The sequence below is a fragment of the Geotrypetes seraphini genome, chromosome 14 (assembly GCF_902459505.1).
Source record: "Geotrypetes seraphini chromosome 14, aGeoSer1.1, whole genome shotgun sequence".
NCBI lineage: Eukaryota > Metazoa > Chordata > Amphibia > Gymnophiona > Dermophiidae > Geotrypetes > Geotrypetes seraphini.
This window is the reverse complement of record NC_047097.1, coordinates 553583-570551: the sequence shown is the minus strand read 5'-3', so window position 1 is coordinate 570551 and position 16969 is coordinate 553583. Positions and strand designations below refer to the sequence as shown.

The 16969-nt window shown below is 45.6% G+C and overlaps 1 protein-coding gene across 1 annotated transcript; it reads left to right on the top strand.

The window, feature by feature from the left end:
* The first annotated feature begins 1330 nt into the window (after positions 1 to 1330).
* Positions 1331 to 3663, top strand: MRPL50 (mitochondrial ribosomal protein L50). Its single transcript, XM_033919645.1, has 2 exons — positions 1331 to 1510; positions 2352 to 3663. Exons 1-2 carry the CDS (start codon positions 1425 to 1427, stop codon positions 2761 to 2763), a joined length of 498 nt encoding a protein of 165 aa, XP_033775536.1. The 5' UTR covers positions 1331 to 1424; the 3' UTR covers positions 2764 to 3663.
* Positions 3664 to 16969: the final 13306 nt, after the last annotated feature.

The window sequence follows — 16969 nt, the reverse complement described above, 5'->3', positions numbered from 1 at the left end:
AAGATACAGTATTTCAATTACAATGGCACCATCTGGTGGAAACGGTAAAAAAAACGAATGAATGTGAATGTGCTGCAAAGTAAAAGATACAGTATTTCAATTACAATGGCGCCATCTGGTGGAAACGGTAAGAAAAGGCCTTTTCTTACCGTTTCCACCAGATGGCGCCATTGTAAAGTAAAAGATAGAGGATTTCAATTACAATGGCGCCATCTGGTGGAAACGGTAAGAAAAGGCCTTTTCTTACCGTTTCCACCAGATGGCGCCATTGTAATTGAAATCCTGTATCTTTTACTTTGCAGCCCATTCACATTCATTGCCTTTTTTACCATTTCCACCAGATGGCGCCATTGTAATTGAAATCCTGTATCTTTTACTTTGCAGCCCATTCACATTCATTGCCTTTTTGTACTGTTTCCACCAGATGGCGCCATTGTAATTGAAATCCTCTATCTTTTACTTTGCAGCACATTCATTGCCTTTTTATATCGTTTCCACCCAGATGGCGCCATTGTAATTGAAATCCTGTATCTTTTACTTTGCAGCCCATTCACATTCATTGCCTTTTTGTACTGTTTCCAGCAGATGGCGCCATTGTAATTGAAATCCTCTTTCTTTTACTTTGCAGCACATTCATTGCCTTTTTATATCGTTTCCACCCAGATGGCGCCATTGTAATTGAAATCCTGTATCTTTTACTTTGCAGCCCATTCACATTCATTGCCTTTTTTACCGTTTCCACCAGATGGCGCCATTGTAATTGAAATTCTGTATCTTCTACTTTGCAGTCCATTCACATTCATTGCCTTTTTTTACCGTTTCCACCAGATGGCGCCATTGTAATTGAAATCCTGTTTCTTTTACTTTTCAGCCCATTCACATTCATTGCCTTTTTGTACTGTTTCCACCACATGGCGCCATTGTAATTGAAATTCTGTATCTTCTACTTTGCAGTCCATTCACATTCATTGCTTTTTTTTATTATTTCCACCAGATGGCGCCATTGTAATTAAAATCCTCTATCTTTTATTTTGTAGCACAATTGCCTTTTTTTACCGTTTCCACCAGATGGCGCCATTGTAATTGAAATCCTGTATTTTTTACTTTGAAGCCTATTCACATTCATTGCTTTTTTTTACCGTTTCCACCAGATGGCGCCATTGTAATTGAAATTCTGTATCTTCTACTTTGCAGTCCATTCACATTCACTGTCTTCTTTTAGGATAACGTATTTTCTCAATAGATATAAAAAAAAAAGCATAAAAAATTCTATAAACTGAGGAGCATCAGAATGAGGCTTGGAAAGCTAAGTATAGAGACTATTGGAACACCCGAGTGAGGCTTGAACCACAACAACGGAGGTTCCGGGAGCACCAGAGTGAGGCTCGGCCGGAAGCGGAAGTAAAGTTCCCCTGCATGTGGACATGGCGGTGCTACTGCGGAGGGTTGGGGCTGCGTACGAGCTCCAGCGCTGGGGGGTCTGTAGTCGAGCTCTGTGGGACGGCTTCAGGTACCTCCTCCTCTACCCCCCCCCCCACCCGCGCCTTTTCTTTTGCCTTAGGTTCCGGGGGGGGAGGTCTTGTGCTTGAGCTCCGGAGAAAGTAGGACGCTTCTAACTCGATGTCATCCCTACTCCACGTTTCATTGTTTCCTTCTTAGAATTCTATGGAAGAATGGCCTCCTGGGCTTGGTGGACCCTTGTTCTGACCCAGGAAGTCTATTCTTATGCCCTTTCCCAAGCTTGCTGTCAGTAATGTGCCATTATCCCCTAATAGCTAAGCTACATTTTTGGTTCCATTATTGACTGTAGCGGGATGTCTGCCAGGCTCCTTTTTAAAATTATTATTCTCATTGACCTACCCTTCTTCAGCCTCTTGTGTCTTGTTACCCCTGTTTAAAGTTTATTCCTCTCATCCCTTCTGTCCTCAGTGGGCAGAATCCAGGGAAAGTAGGATTTGCTTTAATCTTATCTGCCTTGTCTGATTCTTCTTCCCCCCCCCCCCCTTCATTTTCCTCCTTTATATTTTTCTGATTGTTCCACTCCAGTCCCTCTTCTTTTGTTCCTTTCTCACACTCCTCTTTTTCTCTTCTGACAAATGTTCTCCTTTGCTTTTTCAATGATTTCTTGTACTTGGTGTAACTGTTACCATTGAAACAGACTACCTTCTGCACACTATGACTCATGTTTGAGCTTTGGTCTCATATCTTGCAACACTTCAGACCACAAGAGTTCTGCATTGCGTTCTTAATGCTGTATTTGCTTCACAAACAACCGTAAAAATGATGTTTTGTCATTGGTGAATAAGGACTCTTGGTTTTTTCTAATCTCTAAATTTTGGAATGTTTAACAGGAAGAAGGCAGCAGAAGACACCAGGATTGTGAAAGTGCCTGGACACCTTGAGCTCACACCAAGCCCCAGTTCAGAGCCTGCGCTGATGCAGCCCCCACCACGCAGCCGTAAATATATACCGCCTGAGGACCTGGAACACCGCCTGGAGATTCAAGTGAAGGAGGTCCTTGGGTCCACGCTCCCTAGTGACTGGCGGGAGGCCATGCTGACGGACAGCCACCTTAAGTTCCGTCTTCTGACACAGCTGGCTGCAGAACTGGGTCACACTGTACCCAATTCCAGCTTGCAGCATATGCGTAGTGCAGGTGATGTGCTGAAGTTCTATAACACCCCTGTTAAAGACACCACCAAGTTCGATGAACTGAGCTGTGCTGAATTACCCTCCAACCTTAAAATCCACTGGGGATACTAGCAGAGAATGTACCAGGCCTTGGGGGAGGGGGGGGAGAGAGGGGAGAAAGCTCTAGCATCTTGAAGCTTCTGTGATCTGTGACATTTCCTCGTCATTTCCCTTAGTTTTAAAAGCTTGTGTGGAGTCTTAGTTGTTGATTTTATCAACTAAATAGAGCCAGAAGTGACTCTGAACCTTCATATCCACACTTAGAAACCTCAGCTGCCTTCTAGGATACATTAGGATCCAACCAAGCTTCTATGAATTGCTTGGGCAGAGGCCTGCTTATTTCAGTTGTGATGGCTGTGTTCGAACCGAGACCACTGCTTTTTTTTCTGACATCTGCCATATTTTTAAAATATATATATATATGAACTGTCCAGGAGTTGGACAGTTTAAGTCTGATCCTAGAGCAGTGGGTCCCAAAACCTGTTCTGGGCAACCCTCAATTTTTTGGTTTCTCAGTTTATACAAAACAGACTTGCGTGCAGTCATCCTGAAAATGGCTTGTGGAGGGTGGTGGTTCCCCAGGTTTGGAAACCACCGTCATAGAGGATTTTAGCCTTGTCTCCATTGGAAGAAATGCTTCTTAAAATGCTATCGATGTATGCTATCCCTAAAAAAAACCCTTCCCCCTCCCCACCAAAAAAGTGGAATAACAACTAGGAATGCGATTGACACTCCTGGGGATGTTTAAATATGTGGAAGGAGATAAAAGTTGTTTTGTGGGTGGTTTTCCAAATCTGTGAAAGGATAAGTTCAACTACTAAACCTGTGAATAACATTGATTTTCACTACACAGTTTGTAGGGAGAGCAATTTTACCATGCAAATGGAGAATTAGGTAGATCTGAAGCTACAGAGAATGTTCTTTCACTTGAGTTTCTGCAAACGTTTCATATTAAAATGTGATTTATAGATACACGTGTCTCCCTTTTCTGGTTGTATGGGCTATGCAAGCTAAATGAATGGATTGGAAGACAGATCTTTCATTAGCTGTATATTACAGCTAAGCAGAGACTAAATAAAGTGAGTTTTAATCCTGATAACTCACTATTATAAAGAAATTCCCTGAGCAGAATGTAGACCTGGGTATTTCTTCTGCAAGTGTGCTTGCTCCATTCCCAGCGTAGTGAATAGTCCTCAGATGACTCTTAACACATCCTCTAGCAAAACATTCCAGAACTTAACTAGTCTGAGGGAAAAAATATTTCCTTCGTTTGGTTTTAAAAGTATTACTCTGTAACTTTGAGTGTCCCCCAGTCTTTGTAATTTTTGACGGATTGAAAAATCGATCCACTTGTACCCGTTCTATACCACTCAGGATTTTGTAGACTTCCGTCCTATCTCCCCTCAGCCGTCTCTTTTCCAAGTGAAGAGCCCTAACCACATTATAACTTTCTTAGCCTTGTTTGCCATTCCTTTTCTAATAATTCCTAACGTCTTCTTTGCTTTCTCGGCTGCCACCACACATTGGGCGGAAGGTTTTAATGTATTGACCACGATGACACCCAGATCTTTTTCTTAAGTGCTGACTCCCCCTCCCCCACCCAGGTGGACACTAGCATCCGGTAACTATGGGCTCCTTTTACTAAGGTGCGCTAGCGGTTTTAGCACACGCGCTAGATGCTAACGCCTCCATAGAGCTTGCGTTAGTACTTTTCATTTAGCGTGGGGTTTGCGCGCGCGCTAAAAATGCTAACGCACCTTAGTAAAAGCAGCCCTATGATTTGGATTATTCTTCCCAGTGTGCCTCACTTTACATTTGTCCACATTAAATTTCATCTGCCATTTAGATGCTCAGTCTTCCAATTTCCTAAGTCTGCATGCATTTTAACAACTTTGAACAGTTTAGTGTCAAATGCAAATTTAATCACCTTGCTTGCAGTTCCAATTTCCAGATCATTTATAGATAAGTTAAATACAGTACAGATCCCTGCGGTAGTGCTGCCCGATTCGAATCGATTCAAAAACAAAAAAATCAGCCTCCCGATTCGGCGACTGACCCTCCCCCCTTGCTCCCTAAAGCAGGATCAGCAGCGCTGCCTCTTGCTGGCCGGCCGCAGCCACTCCCGCTTTAGAGGGCGAGTGGGGAGTGTCAGTGCTTCTGTCCAGCTTCTCCCTTGGCCTCCTGGCATCAATTTACCTCATTTCATCAGCCTGCATAAGATCGCTAGTACTGACATCAGAGAAGGGGCGGGACCGTGGCAGAGAGAAGGCAGCTCAGAAGACCTGATGGCAGCTTGCAAAGATCGCTAGTATTAGTGATCCTATGCAGGCTGATGAAATGAGGTAAATTGATGCCGGGAGGCCAGGGGAACGCGCAGGCCTTCCGGGGGGTAGGGGGTGTACAGGCCTTCAGGGGGGACAGGCAGGCCTTGGGTGCAAGCTTTCAGGGGGGTGTAGGCCTTCGGAGGGGGGGAACAGACCTTCAGGGAAATGGGCCCTGGTGTAGAAGTACACGGAGGGAGGGAAGGGGGGGTTCAAAGAGACATGCATATGCCGGACTTTGGGGGGAAGAAATAATGGGTCTAAAAATAGAGGAGAGGGAGAGAGATGATGGGCAATGGGATTTAGGGAGGAAAGGAACAGAAAGGGAGAGAAGTTGGCAGAAGGGATGGTGTGGAGGGGGGATAGAGATACTGGATAGGAGGGTAGTTGGGAAAAGAAAGGGAGAGATGGTGGACCCTGGGGTGGTGGGGAAGGAGGGAGAGAAGCTGGATGAAAGGGTAGTTGAGAAAAGGTGGATCTGTGGATGGAGATGAAAAATGCCAGACCTCCGGGGGAGGGAAGGGAAACGGAAGGGGAGGACAGAGATGGAAGATGGATGGTTAGCACGGAGAAAGAAGAAAAAAGGAGACCCTGGCAAGCAAATTATTGGAAGACAACCAGAGCCTGGGACCAACAAGATTTGAATAATGACAACAAAACATAGAAAAAAAAGCATTTTATTTTCTGTTTTGTGATTACAATATGTCAGATTTGAAACGTGTATCCTGCCAGAGCTGGTGTTAGACCGCAAATGTGAGCTAGGATTTAACAGAGAGAGGAAAAGTCTTTTTTGTTTGCTTACACCACAGCGCCAGTGTGGTTAGAAGAAGGCAAAGGGGTGAAGAGGCTATAAAAGGGGTGAAGAGGTTATAAAATAAACCCACCAGGATGTTTAAAAAAAAACAACACACCTAATTGGGCAGTAAAATTGATTCGAAAAATCGATTCAACAGGCTGATTCGAATCAAATTTGTTTTTCCCCTGAATCGGGCAGCACTACTCTGCGGCACACCACTATTCACCCTCCTCCTTTGAGAAAAAGGCCATTTAATCCTACTCTTTGTTTTCTGTCCAATAGCCAATTCTTAATCTGCCTCCTATCCCATGACTCTTTAATTTTCTCAGGAGCCTTTCATGAGGAACTTTAGCAAAAGCTTTCTGGAAATCTAGATATGCTACAAACAGCTTGTCTTTATCCATATGTTTGTTCACACATTCAAAGAAGTCCAACAGATTGGTGAGGCAAAACCTCCCTTGACTGAACCTGTGCTGACTCTGTCTCATTAAATCATGTTGGTCTACATTTCCACAATTTTATTTTTTATAATTGTTTCCACTATTTTGCCCGGCACTGAGGTCAGACTTACCGGTCTGTAATTCCCCAGATCTCCCCTGGAATCCTTTTTAAAAATAGGTGTAACATTGGCCACCCTCCAATCTTCAGATATTACAGATGATTTTAGCGACAGATTACAGATAAGTAACAGGAATGGATTGAGTAGGGTTACTAGATTGCCATGTTTACCTGGACATGTTCTTCAACCTTTTTACACCTATGGACCGGCGGAAAAAAAAATTATTTTGTGGACCGGCAAACTACTAGAACTGAAATTTAAAAACCCCGTCTCCGCGAGCTCGGTCCTCGCAAACCATCTGATCCCATCCGCACAAGCCTCAGTTATGATTTTATACTGAATGTATTTTATTAAAGTATAAAAAGAAACAATATTCTGTACAATTGTCATTTTATAAATACAAATAATACAGCAAGGATCAACAAAACCCCTGTCTCCCCTCCCCTTCACATATATCCCCTCTACTATCAAGAAAACTGAATAAGCCAAATTATTACAGAATGCTACACAGAAATATCATGCTAACAGAATGCCGCAGTCACACATAGCAGGAATAGGGTTAGGGGAGTGCAACTAGGGCAACTGCCCCCCTGGTCAGAGAGAGCCCTAAGCCACTGCCTGGACTTTACAGTCCCCAGTTATGTCTAACACCAGCTCTAGCAGGATATATATTTCAAATCTGATATATTCTAATCACAAAATAGAAATAAAATTATTTGTTTCTACCTTTTGTTGTCTCTGGTTTCTGCTTTCATCTTCTTTTCACTCTCTTCCTTCCAGCGTCTGCCCTCTCTGTCTCTTCAATCCAGCATCTGCCCCTTCCATCTACTGTCTGACCTCTCCCCCCTTCCATATGGTATTTGTCTTCTTTCTATGCCCCTCTCTCCTTTTTACATGATTTATTCCAGCTTCACTGCTCTCTTCATTTTTATCTCTCCTACACCAGATCTAGCATCTTTGTCCCTCTCAATTTCTCTGCTGACCCCCCTTCCCATCTCATTCCTGTCTCTCCCCTTCCCCTCCTCTAATCTCCCTGCCAGCTGTTTCCTTCCTTTTTTCTTCTCCCTTCCCTCCTCCCCCTGTCCAGCAGTAACTCTCTTCCCTTCCCTTTCCCTCCTCCCCTCCCAGCAGCATCTCTCCTTATCCCTCTCTAGGTCCAGTAGCAGCTGTCCCTTTTTCCCCTTGCCCAGCAGCTTCCCAGACTCCTTTCCCTCCTCCCCTTCCAGCAGCATCTCTCCTTATCCCTCTCCAGATCCAGTAATAGCTGTCCCTTTTTTTTCACCATGCCCAGCAGCTTCCCAGCTTCTAACAGTGGCTTTCTCCACTCCCAGCAACTCTCCTAACTTGCCAGTGCTGCAATTCAGTAAGGCAGCCTCGGGTCCTTTGTTGGATCGCACTGCCTCTGAGGAAAGCGGAAGTTGCATCATCAGAGGTGGCCCGACTCAGCAAAAGCTCCAAGGCTTCCTTCCTGAATCGCTGTGCTTATAAGTAAGGAGAGCCACTGGGAGGGGAGAAAGCACATTGTCTGAGGCTCCCCATTATCTCTCCAGCCCTGCACGAACTACAGCTCATCGATCTTGCCGGTCCTGCGCGGACCGGCAGGAATTTTCTGCAGACCAGCACCGGTCCGCAGACCAGCGGTTGAAGAACTGTGATTTAGAGGACTGTCCAAGTGTCCCGATGGTTTCCTGGTCTGGAGGCAGTTTGTCCAGGTTTTGGACTTACTCTTTCCAGTCCAGCCCCCATCCTGGAGTCAGGTCTGGTTCTTATTCTCCTCTGTCCCTAGTATCTTCTCCGGTGCAGCAATTTAAAAATTTCAGGCAGCTGGCAGCTTTAGTGACAAGATTTCTTCTGACATTGGCCTGCCATAGAAGTCTTCACTCTGCTGCACTTCCTGTTCCTGTGTAGGCGGGACACTGCAGAATGAAGGCTTGCAAGGCAGGCTGATGGCAGAAGGATAATGTCGCCAATGTTGCCGGCTGCCCAAAGTTTTTAAATTGCAGTGCGGGAGAAGATACTAGGGTAGGGACAGGGGAGACTCAAGAAAGCCAGACCTGACTCTAGAGTGGACCAGGATATGGGGGCAGGAGAGAGAAAGGCTGCTGGGGAATGGGGCAGTTTAGGGGTAGGGATACCAGACATTTGGATTTACCCAGACATGTCTTCTTAGAAGACTGTCCAGGCATACGTACGGCTTTTCAAAACCTTGAAGCTCAGGGCCGAGTCTGGAGGGCATAAGCACATAAGTATTGCCTTTGCCGGGTCAGACCAGGGGTCCATCGTGCCCAGCAATCCGCTCCCGCGGCGGCCCCCCAAGTCCATGACCTGTAAGTGATCCTTTACCTAAACCTTTTATTTCCTAATCATTTAATATCCTGTATAGTAACCCTCTATCTATACCCTTCAATCCCCTTCTCCTCTAGGAAATCATCCAATCCCTTTTTGAAACCCAATATCGTACTCTGTCCTATCACCTCTTCTGGAAGCGCATTCCAGGTGTCCACCACCCTCTGCGTGAAGAAGAACTTCCTAGCATTCGTTCTGAATCTGTCTCCTTTCAATTTTTCTGAATGCCCTCTTGTTTTTGTTGTGCCCGCTAGTCTGAGGAATTTGTCCCTCTCCACCTTCTCTATGCCTTTCATGATCTTATAAGTCTCTATCATGTCACCTCTAAGTCTCTGCTTTTCCAGGGAAAAGAGCCCCAGCTTCTCTAACCTTTCAGCATATGAAAGGTTTTCTATGCCCTTGATCATTCTTGTTGCTCTTCTCTGGGCCCTCTCGAATATCGCCAAATACTTCTTAAGGTACGGCGACCAGTATTGGACGCAGTACTCCAGGTGAGGGCGCACCATCGCCCGATACTGTGGCAGGATAACTTCCTTCGTTCTGATCGTGATACCTTTTTTGATAATGCCCAACATTCTGTTCGTCTTCTTTGAGGCCGCTGCGCATTGTGCCGCCGACTTAATTGTTTTATCCACCAAAACCCCCAAGTCCTTTTCTAAGTTGCCTTCCCCCAGTACCATCCCCCCCATCGTGTAGTTGTACATTGGGTTTCCTTTCCTTATGTGCAAGACTTTACATTTCTCTAAATTGAAGCTCATCTGCCATTTGTTTGCCCACTCACTCAGTTTGTTCAGGTCCCTTTGTAGTTCTTTACATTCTTCAACAGTTCTAACCCTACTGGAGAGTTTTGTGTCGTGCGCAAATTTTATAACTTCACACTTCGTCCCTGATTCAAGGTCATTGATGAATATATTGAACAGCAGCGGTCCCAGCACTGACCCCTGCGGGACGCCACTCATGACCCCTTTCCAATCCCTTTACTCCTACCCTCTGTTTCCTATCTGCCAGCCAATTTCTGATCCATCTGTGCACATCCCCTTCCACCCCGTGGTTCCACAGTTTCCTTAGTAGGCGCTAATGGGGTACCTTGTCGAAGGCTTTTTGGAAGTCCAGATATACGATGTCCACGGGATCACCTTTATCCAATTGTTTGCTTATCCCCTCAAAGAAGTGCAGTAGGTTCGTTTGGCATGATCTTCCTTTACAGAAACCATGCTGGCTTATTCTCATCAGATTATTTTTGTTTATATGCTCATTAATACTGTACTTGATCAATGATTCCCTGGAACTGAGGTCAAACTCACCGGTCTGTAGTTCCCTGGGTCGCCTCTCAATCCTCTTTTGAAAATAGGTGTAACATTTGCTATCCTCCAGTCCTCTGGGATTACCCCTGTTTTCAAGGATAGGTTGCAAATCCACTGCAGTAACTCCGCCGTTTCGTTTCTGAACTCTGTCAGTATTCTCGGGTGGATTCCGTCTTGGCCTGGGGATTTGTCAGCTTTTAATCTATCTATCTGTTTGAGTACGTCTTCGAGGCTTACCTCCATGCATGATCATTTTCCCTCTTGATCCCCCTTGAAGATTTTTTCTGGTTCCGGCACGTTGGATGTGTCCTCTTTTGTGAAGACCAACGAGAAAAACGTGTTTAGTCTGTCCTCTTCTTCCTCCTTCACCACTCCCTTCCTGTCTCCCTCATCCAGAGGTCCCACCTCCTCCCTTGCCGGCTGTCTTCCTTTCACATATCGAAAGAATGGTTTAAAATTACGTGTCTCCCTGGCAAGTCTCTCTTCATATTCTTTTTTTGCTTTTCTGACCACATGGTGACATTTTTTTTTATGCTTCCTGTGCTCTTTCCAATTTTCCTCGGTTTTATCCTTTTTCCACTTCTGGAATGATTTTCTCTTGTCTCCTAACACATTCTTAACTTCATTGGTTATCCATGCCGGGTCTTTTGCTTAATTCTTTTTGCACCCTTTTCTAAATCTGGGTATATACAGGTTTTGCGCCTCATTTACCGTGTCCTTGAATAAGGACCAGGCTTGCTCCACCGTCTATGCTTTCCTGGAGCTGTTCCTGAGTTTCTTCTTCACCATTTGTCTCATGGCTTCATAGTTCCCTCTCTTGAAGTTACACGTTGTTGCAATGGTTCTCTTCCCCTTTGGCATTCCTTATACATTTTTAAACTCCAAGACTCCAGTCTATCCCGGGATAGTTGAAATCCCCCATAACTACGGTGTTTTTACATTCCCGCCTCAGCTCGGCTCCCAGTTCTGTATCCTTTGCTTCAGTTTGCCCAGGTGGGTGGTAGTACAGTCCCATCTTTATCTTGGCTCCCTTTCTTCCCGGTATTTTAACCCATAGTGATTCCAGTTGGTCATTTGTCGCTGCTGCGTCCACTCCGGTCGAGTGAATGGTGTCCTTTATGCAAAGTGCTACTCCTCCTCCTTTCTGATATGTCCTGTCTCTTCGGTAGAGCTTGTACCCTGGCAATACTATGTCCCATTTGTTTTCCTCGCTCCACCATGTTTCGTGATCGCTATGATGTCTAGGTTCTCATCTTTGGCCATGACTTCTAGTTCCCCCATTTTGTTCTTTAGGCTTCTTGCATTAGTGTACATGCAGTTCAAGTTTTGGCATTTTTTCTTCCTTGTTATTTTCCCTTGCGTTTCATTTTTCTTTCTGACCCCTTCCTGTCCTGCCGACTCCTGACTATTGTCTCTCTTGTCATTCCCTTGTGGTACGTTCATATTGTCCTCCTTTTGTTCCTTTCTTTCATCTTGCTCCATTTTGTCTTCCCTTTGTAGTACGCTCCTCCTATCATCCTCTTGTTTCGTCCGCTTCCCTTGGTTCTTTAGCTCCTGTTTTGTGCCATTTGTGTCTTTCCAGCACTTTCCCCTCTCAGTATCTTCTCGGGATACTGTCTTCCGAATCATCGACACCTGGTCGACTGTCAGCTTTCCCCCTCTTCTTAGTTTAAAGCTTGCTCTATTCCTCTCCTGACGTTGTTTGCTAGTAGTCTAGTTCCCGCCGTGCTCAGGTGTAGTCCATCTCTCCTGAAAAGCTTGTCCTTTCCCCAGAACGTTGTCTAGTTTCTCACGAAGTGAAATCACTCTTCCTCACACCATCTCCTCATCCACGCATTTATTGATTGTAGTTCCATCTGTCTCTTCACATCAGCCCTCGGTACTGGCAGGATCCTCTGAGTCCTCATCTTCAGCTTCCTTCCTAAGGTCTTAAACTGTTCGGTGCATTCCTGCTGTAGTCTCTCCTGGTGACATCATTCTTCCCGACGTGGACTATTACTGCCGTCTCTTCCATCTCTGCTCCTTCCAGGATCCTTTCAATTCTGTCAACGATGTCCTTGGTTCTTGTTCCTGGAAGACAAGTTACTAGCCGATCCTCTCTCCCTCCTGCTAGGTGACTGTCCACCTGTCTTAGGATTGAGTCTCCCACCAGGATTGCAGATTTCCCCTTTTTCAGCTTCTGCTGCGGTCGCAGGTCCGTGTCCTTGGTGGGCTTCATTTCTTCTCCCTCTAGGCACTAGTAGGATCTTGCCTCTTCTTCCTGTGAGTTTCCTCCGTGGGTTCCTTCTGCCTTGATGTCAGATGGTTCTTGTCCTCCGTTTAGTACATCTTCCTTGTTCCTGCACCGCTCATGCTCTTGTTCTTCCACTTTCCTGTAGGCATCCTCGATGAACTTCTCGAGCTCCCTGACTTGCTCCTCGACGTGCCTCTCTCTCATAGGGTCTTCGGCTGTCTGGAACGGGTCTTCTAGGATGTAGAGTCCCTCCAGTTCCCGGATCCTGTGCTTCAGATGAATGACTTCGTTCTTCAAGCTTTTCAGTTCCTGACATCGCCGCACACATAGGACTGCCTCCCCGAGGGGAGGTAGTCGTACATGTGGCAGTCCATGCAGTACACTGGGAAGCTCATCCTCTGGGTTCCTTCAGCTTCCATTCTTGTCCGCCTTCTAGAAGTCCATGTACTCTTTGCTTGTGTGCTCACTCCTGAACCTGGCTCTTCCTTACCTTCTTCGTCTTTCGCTTCCCTTCGCTTGTGCGTGCGTGTTGTCTGCCTCTTCCTAGCCTTCTGTGCCTGCCAATTCCTTTTGCTTGTGTATGTGTGTGTATTCTCTCTTGGTCTTCCTTTTCTTCTGCTGCCCTTTTGCTCAGGTACGCATATGCTACCTCTTGGGCCTAACCCTTTCTTATCTTCTGTTCCTGCTGTTCTTCTGTGCTTGTCGCTTCCCTTTGTTCGTTTGTGGGAGTGGTCCCTCCTGGGCCTACCTGTTCCTTGTCTTCTGTGCCTGCTGCCCCTTGGCCTTACTTTGCTTGTATGTGTAAGCCCTCCTTCGCACCTACTACTTCCTTACCCCGCTGTCTTTCCTTGTGTTCTGGATGTAGTGTCCCGGCCCTTCGCAAAGGCGAGCGCTTTTGCCGCTCGCTGAACGGCAGCGTGCCGTTGGCTCCCCCCCTTTTAAGGGGGAGACTGGGCGATGACGCTGCTGCTGACGCGGTGTGGGTGGGCGGAGCTTACTCTCGCCCCTGCCCGCTCCTCGCCGCCGCTATCTCCCCTCTGGCTTCCTGCTCTTAGTCCTCCTTGCCGCTGCTTCCTCCACGAGGCTCGCAGTGGCCTTCGTGCCACGGCTCCCCTCCCTTTAAGGGGGAGTCCGGGCGATGACGCTGCTGCTGATGTGGTGCAGGTGGGCGGAGCTTACTCTTGCCGCTGCCTGCTCCTCGCCGCCGCTATCTCCCCTCTGTCTTCCTCCCTTCTGGCTTCCTGCTCTCAGCCCTCCTTGCCTCTTGCCGCTGCTTCCTCCACGCAGTGCAGTGACTTTACATGCATGCACACGTATATGATCGCATCATACTTGTGCATGCTTAGAGGCCCTTCAAACATGGCTCTGAGCTCGAGAGGTTTGGGGGCAGGGCTGGGACGTGACTTGGATGGAACAGGGTAGGGCTGGGTGGAATTGGGCAGGCCTGGGGGCAGGGCCACATCTCTGGATTTTACAGTCAAAAAATCTATAACCCTATTTACTACTACTACCACTTATCACTGATACAGCACTGAAAGGTCTACATAGTGCTGTACATTTTGACATTTATAGACAATCTCTGCTCTGAAAAACTTACAATCTTAGGGGGAGAGTTGCAGGAGGCATGAGTGGGACAGAGCACCATGGGTGGGGTGGGGGTGGAGCATGGGTCAAGCAACCTCTTTTTTGATAGCAAATATGGTAACCGTAGGATTGAGTAGGGTTATCAGATTTTCTGTTTGGAAAATCCAGATCTCCCTAGACCTGCCCCCAGGCACATCTTGTTCCACCCATCCCCACCCCTGCCCAACAATGATTTGTTCCTTGCGTTTCAAAACGCAGACAAAGTGCTGTGTTTGGAAAAGCCGTCCGGACCCCTAGACATGTCCTCAAAAGGAGGCCATGTCTGGGGAAATCCACACAGCTGGAGACATGTGGGTTTTACTTAATGAAAAATATTGACATTTTTCAATAATCAAAAATTATACCAGGGGTTCCCAAAGTCCTTCCTTGAGGGCTGAATCCAGTCGGGTTTTCAGGATTTCCCCAATGAATATGCATGAGATGTATGTGCATGCACTGCTTGCAATGAATATTCATTGGGGAAATCCTGAAAACCAGACTGAAGCCTCAAGGAGGGACTTTGGGGACCCCTGAATTATACTAATCAAAAAAAAATTCTGGTCAGTTGTGTCGTCTTAAGTGTCCCCTCTTCATGGCACCAGCAGTTCCTGCCAGTGGTGTCTCTGAAATGTGTCCCCTGCCGGAACTAATCTTCAACCTCCCAGTTGCTGTGCAGTTGGTTAGTCGGGAGCACCAGGTTTTCCTGCTGTCCTGGTTCAGACTAGAGAAGGAAGAAACGCTGTCAACACTGTCCGTTTGTGGTCAGGTAAGAAGGAAAAATGAGCTGAAATGGAGTTTGCAATGTGATCTTTAAAATGTGTGGCTCAGGGTTCGACTCGCGCCTCCAGCCAATCGCAGCCAGGCTCCGGGGCTGTAACGCGAATGCTGCGCGCGCCGGCTCCAACGGCTCCCCTTAGTTTCCTCTTTTGGAGCCGGCGCGCGCACTGTTCGCGTTAGGGCCCCGGAGCCTGGCTGCGATTGGCTGGAGGCGGAGGCGGGAGGGACGCTTCGAACTTGCCTGACTGAGCTCGGGACGGGGAAATTTCTGTGTCGGTTAAAGGAGTTTGATGTCCCTCTCTTTAACATTACCGCTTTATTTTGTGTTTCTCTGAGTTTCAAGTTTATTATAGTTTCAATGCGTATAACAATAGTAATTTGGGGGGACAAATGACAACCATCAGAACAATAAACATACAATCTTATCCATAGTTATTTGAAGATACATAAGGAATACAAGGATAAACTACATTTGTTTAAAATAAGAAAAAAGAAAAACATTTAGGGAAGAACAACATCAGGAGGGGTGTTAAAAATTTTTTGGACAAACTTGGGTTTTAGTGGGAATCTTCCTACTTGTTTGATTCAGAGCATTTAAGTTGGAAAATAATGCTTTCCTCTCACTTTTTCAAGGAAATTGATGTCGTCATCTCGTATATTTTAAAAAAATCCACTGACTTTCTTTTCTAGGAACCACCTTTTTTTTACTTTCTTAGTTACATTTTTCTTTTGTCCAAGGGTTTTGCATGACTCCAAGATTGCCAGGGTTTATCAAATCTTGTGACCATAACCATATGATTATGGCCAAATAAAATTGTGTACCTCTGCCCCACTCCCTCCCAGTGCAGAGAGCCCCCCAGGTCATGACCCCATTTGGGATCCCAGCCCACAGTTTAGAAAGCTCTTGGCTGCTCAGGCTTAAGTCCAAAAAAATCAACAGAGTAGCTGATCCACAAGATCCAATGTGATAAAGAATTAGATCAGATTGAAAAGTTCTTTCAAAACATACTTATTAATAAACTACATGTAAAATAGTAGCCAAAGAGGGCCATGTTTTGCCCCTTCCAGGGGCTGCATCAGGTGCTCTAAGAATTGTTAATAAATGTATAGAAACCATGTTGATATAAAATCATGGGTGTCAAACCAAAAACATGCGTGGACAAACCCGCCCAGACACTCACACGCAGGACATCAGTGTGCTGGGTTTCAACACTACTTTAAAGGGGGGAACCCCTCACTTTACTTAGAAATGTTGGTGCTCCCATTGCCGCTCCCATGGAGGGGCACCCCTCATTATAGAGCAGTGGTCTCAAACTCAAACCCTTTGCAAGGCCACATTTTGGATTTGGAGATACTTGGAGGGCCTCAGAAAAAATAGTTAATGTTTTATTAAAGAAATGACAGTTTTGCATGAGGTAAAACTCTTTATGGTTTATAAATCTTTCCTTTTGGCTAAGTCTTAATAATAATATTGGAATTTATAGCTAAAGAGACATACGATCAAGAAACAGTTTTATTTTACTTATGTGATTATGATAAACATATCGAGGGCCTCAAAATGGGACCTGACGGGCCGCAAGTTTGAGACCACTGTTATAGAGGAAGCAGTAATTTTTACCTAAAAAACAGTGAAAAAGGCTGTTTCCTCTGTAATGGGAGAAGTTCCCCTCAACACACCCCCAAAGGGAGCGGCAACATTTCTAACTAAATTGGGGGGTTCCTCCCCACACCCCCTCACAGCGCTTTAAAATACTGTTGAATTTCAGCGCGCTGATGTCCTGCGCGCGATTATCTCTCGCGGTTTCGTCTATGAGCCAGGAATAGAATGGGTAGTTTTGCATTTAGCTCACACTGCTTGGTGGTACAGTGAGAAGGCGCAGAAAGTAGGAAATGATTTTATACTAGTTTCTATCAATTTGCCTGGCACAGACATTAGGCTTACTAGTCTAATTTCACAGATAACCCCTAGAACCCTTTTTAAAATTTGGCATTACATGGGCCACTCTCCAATCTGCAGGCGTTGCCAGCAATTTGAATGAAAATCCTGAAAACTTAAAACATGAAAACCAAACCACCAAATGCAAAGATAGGTAATATTCATTCACTAGTGTTTAAGCCCGTTACATTAACAGGTGCTAGAATAGATGTGTTGACTTAAGAGCCCACAAAATGTACTGAAAACTTACCGTGGAAGCTTTAATATCCTTTGTACGGTTGATTTCCAGGCTTTAAAAAGTTTTTTGTATTTTAAATATTTTTTGTTTTCTTTTTTGTTGTTGGACGCTGTGGGTCTCAAAAATTGTTAACTTTCCACTTTTT